This window comes from Salvelinus sp. IW2-2015, unplaced genomic scaffold, assembly GCF_002910315.2.
Source record: "Salvelinus sp. IW2-2015 unplaced genomic scaffold, ASM291031v2 Un_scaffold6258, whole genome shotgun sequence".
Classification (NCBI taxonomy): domain Eukaryota; kingdom Metazoa; phylum Chordata; class Actinopteri; order Salmoniformes; family Salmonidae; genus Salvelinus; species Salvelinus sp. IW2-2015.
Genome location: NW_019947521.1, coordinates 30,693 through 39,733, shown reverse-complemented (window position 1 = coordinate 39,733; position 9,041 = coordinate 30,693). Strand labels below are relative to the sequence as shown.

The 9,041-nt window shown below is 44.6% G+C and overlaps 1 protein-coding gene across 1 annotated transcript in view; it reads left to right on the top strand.

Moving 5' to 3' along the window:
- The first annotated feature begins 279 nt into the window (after window positions 1–279).
- The window catches only part of LOC112078783 (BAH and coiled-coil domain-containing protein 1), a 20,103-nt gene continuing 11,341 nt past the window's right edge, over window positions 280–9,041 (top strand). The window contains exon 1 of the mRNA XM_024144916.2: window positions 280–385. Within this exon, the coding sequence (XP_024000684.2) occupies window positions 280–385 (106 nt within the window). The remainder of the gene's footprint in view (window positions 386–9,041) is intronic.

Sequence of the window (9,041 nt, the reverse complement as noted above, 5' to 3'; positions counted from 1 at the left end):
CCGGATCCGGGGTAGAGGCTCGTGAAAGGTTAACAAGTCAAGAGTTTTTTGTCAACATTGGTTAACATAACTCAGTGAAAATAGATATCACGTGGCGGCCCCCAAGGTTCGATTTGGGATCCGGTACTGTTCAGTTTATATGTGTTACCCTTTGGCAGTGTTATCAGAAAGCACGGGCATTGATTTTCACTGCTAAGCAGACAATACACAACTTTACATGTCTGTATCACCAGAGGTTATTAGTTAGTATTAGACTGTATTAGTGATTTAAATAATTGGATGGCTTACAACTTCCTCCTGCTAAATCAAGACGAGACCGAGGTACTTGTTGTTGGAGCCAATACGAGACCGAGGTACTTGTTGTTGGAGCCAAGACGAGACCGAGGTACTTGTTGTTGGAGCCAAGACGAGACCGAGGTACTTGTTGTTGGAGCCAAAGCATAGACAATACAAATAGAACACCAGGTCAAAAACCGATGTGTCATTTTAGATTCTGAATTCAATTTCGAATCACACATTAAGAATGTGAACAAAATAGCTTTTTTTTACCAGCTGAGGAACATTGCCAAAGTTATGGCCCTTTCTATCTCAGGCTGATACAGAGAGACTCATCCACACTTGTATTACAAGCATGCTTGACTACTGTAATGCTCTCCTGTCTGGTCTACCCAAGAAAGCCATTGGTCAACTGCAAAACATACAGAATGCTGCAGAACGAGTACTGACCAATATCAGACGGAGAACACACATTACACCGGTTTTAAAGTCTCTCCACTGGCTGCCTGTGGGATTTAGAATTAATTTAAAGATTTTTCTATTGGTTTTAAAATGACCAATTTTGCACCCCAATACATGTCAGACCTGCTTTTAAGTTATTTACCTAGTAGGTCCCTCAGGTCCTCTGGCCTTTTAACTTTCCCAAAGCCTAGGACCAGGTGGCATGGAGAGGCAGCCTTTAGTAATTTATGCCCCCAGCCTCTGGAATAGCCTACCAGAGAACCTAAAAAAGATGTTAAAACACAACTTTTTAATTTCGCTTTATTAGTCTTTCAGGTTTTATTTGTTATACTGTTGTTTTAATCCTCTTTGTTTGTTGTGTAGTAAATATTTTAGTTTTTATTTTCAAAGTTTTTTTATGTATATTTTTTTCCTGTGAAACACATTGTATGCATGTATACCTTAAATGTGCTATACAAATAGCTTGATTTGATTTGATGACAGTTATGGCAAGAATAGGATTGCAACATGTGTATAAATGTATCTGGTTGTCCTGGAAACCTGGTTGGAAGATTCATAGAAACAAAGTGAGAAGAAGCAGTAATTCCACAATTCTCCAAAGCGAATTTCTGTAAATCTGGGACTTTTAGGGAAGTTACAAGAATTTTCCTACCCTAGGCAGGTTCTCATTCCCCATTCCCTCCCCTCACTAACCCGCTCTCGCCCACACTCCCCCATCTCCTCCTCACTCCCCCTCTCCCCATCTCCCGTGCACTAACACATCCTCTCCACCACTCCCCATCTCCCTCACTAACACCCTCTCGTCCACACTCCCCCATCTCCCCTCACCATAACCCCTCTCGCCCCACTCCCCATCTCCCCTCACTAACACCCTTCTCTCCCCTCTCTCCTCCTACTCCCCTCTCCCATTTCTCCCCTCACTACCGCCCCCTCGCCACCCTCCCCATCTCCGCCATCACTACCCCCTCTCTCCCCCTCGACCCCTAACTCCCCTCTCCCCATCTCCTCCCTCATAACCCTCTTCGCCCACACTCCCCATCTCCCCTCACTAACACCTCTCTCCCCCTCTCTCCTCCTCACTCCCTCTCCCCATCTCCTCCCTCACTACCCCCCTCTCCCATTTCCTCCCCATCTCTCCCCTCACTAACCCCACTCTCCCCTCAACCCTTACTCCCTTCTCCCCACCCTCTCGCCTCACTAAACCCTTCTCTCCCCCTCTACCCCTCATCCCCTTCTCCCATCTCTCCCTCACTACACCCTTCTCTTCCCTCTACTCCCCTTCTCCCATCCTCTCTCCCTCACTAACACCCTTCTCTTCCCTCTACCCTCACTCCCTTCTCCCCATCCTCTCCCTCACTAACACCCTTCTCTTCCCCCATCTCTTCCCATCACTAAACCCCTCTCTCCCCCTGACTCCTGTATTCACTGCATGCAAGTGCTACCTCTACCTCACTCACTCACGCCGCCAAACTTACCCTAGTAAAACTGACTATCCTACCGATCCTCGACTTCGGCGATGTCATCTACAAAATAGCTTCCAATACTCTACTCAGCAAACTGGATGCAGTTTATCACAGTGCCATTCGTTTTGTTACTAAAGCACCTTATACGACCCACCAATGCGACCTGTATGCCCTAGTCGGCTGGCCCTCGCTACATGTTCGTCGTCAGACCCACTGGCTCCAGGTCATCTACAAGGCTATGCTAGGTAAAGTGCGCGCCTTATCTCAGTTCACTGGTCACGATGGCTACACACCCGCAGCACGCGCTCCAGCAGGTGTATCTCACTGATCATCCCTAAAGCCAAACCTCATTTGGACGCCTTTCCTTCCAGTTCTCTGCTGCCTGCGACTGGAACGAATTGCAAAAATCTCTGAAGTTGGAGACTTTTATCTCCTCAACAACTTTAAAAATCTGCTATCCGAGCAGCTAACCGATCGCTGCAGCTGTACATAGTCCATCTGTAACTACCCACCCAATTTACCTACCTCACCCCCCATACTGCTTTTATTTATTTACTTTTCTGCTCTTTTGCACACCAGTATCTCTTCTTGCACATGATCATCTGATGATTTATCACTCCAGTGTTAATCTGCTAAATTGTAATTATCGATTTATTGCCTACCTCATGCTTTTGCACACATTGTATATAGATTCTCTTTTTTTTTTCTTTTCTACCATGTTATTGACTTGTTTATTGTTTACTCCATGTGTAACTCTGTGTTGTCTGTTCACACTGCTATGCTTTATCTTGGCCAGGTCGCAGTTGCAAATGAGAACTTGTTCTCAACTAGCCTACCTGGTTAAATAAAGGTGAAATTAAAAATAAAAAAAAATAAAAAGGTGTGTGATTAAGTATACTAGCCATTAGCTGGCTAAATAGTGGGCTTTGACACCGAGATGGACAAATACTCAATACTCTCCACTTAACATTGAACCGTTTCCTGGAGGAGTCCAGCAGCGTGTCCTGATGATCCCCTTAGAAAACAGACCTTGTCTGTGGCCCAATTATCTCTCCTTCTCCTAAAGTGTGCTCTTGTCCACTTCCCTTCAATGAATTAAAAGGAAATGCCGTACAAGAAATATGGTGGAAACTCCCACTAGCCTATTTTTTCCTACCAACTATCAACGCTTTAGATTTGTGGGAGTTAGTGAACGAGTGCACACTTCAGGAGAAGGAGACTGCATAGGTTGCAGTGGGAGGTGAGGTATGGCCACTGAAGTCAGAAGGGAGCTGAAGCATTCCTTAAATGGCTCATTAGTGTTTAAGAAACAGGCAGCCATTTCCTAGGGCTGACCTTGGGTGATGCTTTCCTAGGGCTGACCCTGGTGATGCTTTCTAGGGCTGACCCTGTGATGCTTTCCTAGGGCTGACCCTGGTGATGCTTTCCTAGGGCTGACCTTGGTGATGCTTTCCTAGCGCTGACCCTGGTGATGCTTTCCTAGTGCTGACCCTGGTGATGCTTTCCTAGGGCTGACCCTGGTGATGCTTTTCCTAGGGCTGACCTTGGTGATGCTTTCCTAGTGCTGACCATGGTGATGCTTTCCTAGCGCTGACAGTGTTCATTAACAACTTCAGGGACAGGAATACATGTAGATGGCACTCTCTCTCTCTCTCTCTCTCTCTCTCTCTCTCTCTCTCTCTCTCTCTTCTCTTCTCATCCTAAACACACATAGCCAGGTTGTCAGTCATCATGGTGTTAGATGTGAGTAATCACAAACTGATTGAGGTGTGTGAGAGAGAAACTGACTGTAGAATCTAGAATTCAACATTCCAGAATATCATCCAGTCCATAGTTGCTAGATGGATCCAGTCCATAGATAGATTCCAGTCCTCTAGATAGATCCAGTCCACTAGCATAATCCAGTCCACTAGCTAAATCCAGTCCATTAGAAACTAAACATTGGTTAGTAGGACATCAGACATACACCTCTGCTTTAACCAACCACAGACATGCAAACAACACAACACACACCACATCGCACCGCAGCAGGAAAAGAAACTTGTTGCATTTTCTGACATACCTGGGTGTGTATGATTGGCAGGTTGGGGGTGTGGTCACATTCAACCAGATGGGAGCAGTGAGTACATTGCAACTCAGACACAGGTAACTTCTGTGTGTGTGTGTGTGTGTGTGCGTGACCTGAACAAGGTGACAGGGGGAGGTACTAGGCTCTCTGGGCACGGGGCAAGAGGAGTGGTATATAATTTGTAATATGCGGAGGGATGAGCTGTGTGTGTGTGTGTGGGTGTGTGTGTGTGTGTGTGTGTGTTGTGTGTGTGTGGTGTGTGTGTGTGTGTGTGTGTGGTGTGTGTGTGTGTGTGTGTGTGTGTGTGTGTGTGTGTGTGGTGTGTGTGGTGTGTGTGTGTGTGTGTGTTGGTGTGTGGTGTGTGTGTGTGTGTGTGCTGGCTGTGGCATTGTTTGACTCATATTCAAATATTTGATTTATATTCAATGACTCATTAGTGTGTGTGTGTGTGTGTGTGTGTGTGTGTGTGTGTGTGTGTGTGTGTGGTGTGTGTGTGTGTGTGTGTGTGTGTGTGTGTGTGTGTGTGGTGTGTGTGTGTGTGTGTGTGTTTTCAGAGAAATCAGTAAAGGAAGTGGGCAGTGCTTTGGAGGCCTATACGGGTGATGACCAGCACTGATGGCTGACATTTAAACAGATGCTCACATAATAAGCAGATTGTCAAGGCACATACAACAAGCCAGTTCATCCAAATATGAAAAGGAGAGAGGTGAGAGGAGAGAGGAGAGAGGAGAGAGGAGAGGAGAGAGGAGAGAGGAGAGAGAGAGGAGAGGAGAGAAGAGAGGAGAGAGGAGAGAGGAGAAGAGAGAGGAGGAGGAGAGGGAGAGAGAGGAGAGGGGAGAGAGAGGAAGAGAGGAGAGAGGAGAGAGGAGGGGAGAGGAGAGAGGAGAGAGGAGAGAGAGAAGTGTTCCGTTTTTAGCCTGCTAGCTACGTTAGCTGGTAAACCTTGTGTGTCAATGTTCAAGCTAGCTAACACGGCTACTTAGCTAGCTTGCTAGCATTTTCTTTATTCAGTCTGTTTTGTACTCAAAGAAATCTAACAATAGCATCATTTAGCTTGGGCTTGGAGCCTCAAGACTCGTGACTTGACTTTGACTTGAAATTATTTGGCCAGGATTTGTAAAGTTTTGTCACTCATTTTGTGGCACAGAGTCTCCGTGACTTGACTGAAGAAATAAACTTGTATCTCGACTTGACTTGCTCTTAGAATACAACTTTGATTGACTCGAGACTTGACCGTTCTTTTGGGACTCGACTTGAGACTCGACCTGTTCTACTACTTGAACTTGACTCGAAACTTGACCCATTCTACTTGGGACTCGACTTGAGACTCGACCTGTTCTACTTGAAACTTGACTCGAGACTTGACCCGTTCTTTGGTCGACTTGAGACTCGACCTGTTCTACTTGAACTTGACTCGAGACTTGACCCGTTCTACTTGGGACTCGACTTGAGACTCGACCTGTTCTACTTGAAACTCGACTCGAGACTTGAACCCGTTCTATTGGGACTCGACTTGAGACTCGACCCTGTTCTACTTGAAACTCGACTCGAGACTTGAACCCGTTCTTCTTGGCTCGACTTGAGACTCGACCTGTTCTACTTGAAACTTGACTCGAGACTTGAACCCGTTCTACTTGGGACTCGACTTGAGACTCGACCCGTTCTACTTGGGACTCGACTTGAATAATTCATAAAAAATATATATGAATAGTGTATGAGCGTAAACAAATACTTGTCAGCAAGTTTTCATAGAATTGATTCGAACTCAATGTAATTGTATGTTAATTTTAATCAGGAAAAAGGAAAATACTTCCATTCTGTATGAACAAAAGTTTCTTATCAAGCCCTTTGCATTGATGTTCCTGAAGAGACTCTTGCTTGGTTGGTAGTGGGAGTCTGAGCCTGTGGGAAAACCAGGGGTGCAACTTTCACTGGGGGCGGGGGGGACATGAACCCCCAGCCACATTCAAAAATTTCATTTTTTGTCCCCCCCAGTTTTATTACTGCACTGTGATACAAAAAGTGGGAACTGGTGTGCTTTAGGACCATGCAGACGCCTGGGTAGGCTGTTTCACGGTTTTAGACGGCTGAATGTAGGACCACACGGACACCAAAGAGTGTGCGGTAAGGCTGACTGGTTCTCAAAAGCTAGTGTATAGGAACAGCATGGGAGAAATGAGGCAGCGGATGTCTGTCTGTGTTGCGCTTTTCCTCCGAGTTGTAAAAGCAAGCAGAGCAGAAACTTGCTACTCTTTAGTTGACTGATCTAGTTTGCAAGGTAACTGCTGTTTGACAGAAACATTTTTATTCCCAGTGCTGAGCTAGAAGTGTAAGTGACATGTTATGTTAGCTAATGTTTCATCCCCTCTCCACTGAAGTGAATGAACTATTAGCAGGTAGATTGCTAGCTAGTAGCCACCACAGTCAGTTCAGCTCTAGCTAGCCTCTAGCTATCTGTCAGGTAGCAGTATCTAACAACTATTGTGTATATGTAAATGTTTTGTTTTGTCTTGTTTCAACAGAAGTCAATTTGATGATGTACCATTGTACCATGAGCTAGCCAAAAGTTGGCTAACATTAGCTAGCTAGCGCACTAACTTTAGCTATTATTTTTGGACATGATTTGGAAAGGCACAAACCTGTCTATATAAGGTACCACAGTTGACAGTACATGTCAGAGCAAAAACCAAGCCATGATGTCAAAGGAATTGTCCGTAGAGCTCCGAGACAGGATTGTTTCAAGGCACAGATCTGGGGAAGGGTAGCAACTTTTTTTGCAGCGTTGAAGGTCCCCAAGAACACAGTGGCCTCCATCATTCTTAAATGGAAAAAGTTTGGAACCACCAAGACTCTTCATAGAGCTGGCCATCCAGCCAAAATAAAGCAATCGTGGGAGAAGGGCCTTGGTTAAGGAGGTGACGAAGAACCCGATGGTCACTCTGACAGAGCTCTGGAGTTCCTCTGTGGAGATGGGAGAGCCTTCCAGAAGGACAACCATCTCTGCAGCACTCCCCCAATCAGGCCTTTATGGTAAAGTGACCAGACGGATGGGCACATGACAAGTTAGGCAAAAGGCACTTAAAGACTCTCAGGCCATGAGAAACAAAATTCTCTGGTCTGATGAAACCAAGATGGAATTCTTTGGCCTGAATGCCAAGGATCACGTCTGGAGGAAACCTGGCACCATCCCTACGGTGAAGCACGGTGGTGGCAGCATCATGCTTTGGGGATGGTTTTCAGCGGCAGGGACTGGGAGACTTGTCAGGATCGATGGAAAGATGAACGGAGCAAAGTACAGAGAGATCCTTGATGAAAACCTGCTCCAGAGCACTCAGGACCTCAGACTGGGGCGAAGGTTCACCTTCCAACAGGACAACGACCATAAGCACACAGCCAAGATGACGCAGGAGTGGCTTCGAGACAAGTCTCTGGATGTCCTTGAGTGGCCCAGCCAGGCCCCGGACTTGAACCCGATCGAACATCTCTGGAAATACCTGAAAATAGCTGTGCAGCAATGCTCCCCATCCAACCTGACGGAGCTTGAGAGTATCTGCAAAGAAGAATGGGAGTACCTCCCCAATTACAGGTGTGCCAAGCTTGTAGGTCATACCCAAGAAGACTCAAGGCTTTAATTGCTGTCAAAGATGCTCCAACGAAGTACTGAGTAAAAGGTCTGAATACTTATGTAATTGTGATATTTCAGTTTTTTTGTTGTTGTAATGACTTGGCAAAAATATCTAAAAACCTGTTTTGTTTTGTCATTATGAGGTATTGTAGATTGATGAGGGAAAAAAACGATTTATTCCATTTTAGAATAAGGCTGTAACTTAATAAGAAAATGTGGAGAAAAAATCTAAGCATCTGAATACTTTCCGAATGCAGATTTTGCTGTGAAGAGACATAAGATTTAGACCTGACGGAGCTTGAGAGGATCTGCAAAGAAGAATGGGAGTAACTCCCCAAATACAGGTGTGCCAAGCTTGTTTGTTTTGGTATTGTTCATATGTAGCTTGTTTTTATTCACAGGTTCAAGGATAGGCTGAAGAATTGCAACATTTACCTGGAATTAACTCTGCAAATAGCACTGCTAGGTGATCTGAAAAGTCATAGTCAATCGATCAATAACATTATAATACTCTTAGCAAAAATGTTTATCTTGAATTTACAATCTGTAGAAACTACGAGAATAGAAAGGCTCAGAACTTTTGTGAAACACGACAGCACAGTTGAAGAAAAGATGGCAAATAGAAGTCACAACTGCTTGTGCTTCAGAGATAGATTGGAGGGGTTGAGGGAAGCTGAAGGATGGGACTAAAAACAAACAAAAGATAACTAACGTCAAATATTCTGTGTCCATAAAACATATTTAGTATGTATAAACTGGAAGCAGAACCCTAAGTGTTGTTGTCCATTAGTTTACTCCAATTAAGGGGAGGGGTGGAAGGGTTAGGGGGAAATAATAAAGGAAAATATATCATATATATCGATTTATAAAAAATATATATGGGGGATAAAAACAATGAAACACTTTTTTAAATGTGTTGCATCGTGATAGCTCCACTCTTTCTACATTTCTAATGGATATTTTCATCTCTGTCACATGAAACTACTAGTTTTACTAACATCATAACCAACCTGCTTCCTCTCATTAAGGGGCTACATAATTTTACTAACATTATAACAAACCTGCTTCCTCTCATTAAGGGGCTACATAGTTTTACTAACATCATAACAAACCTGCTTCCTCTCATTAAGGGGCTACATAGTTTTAC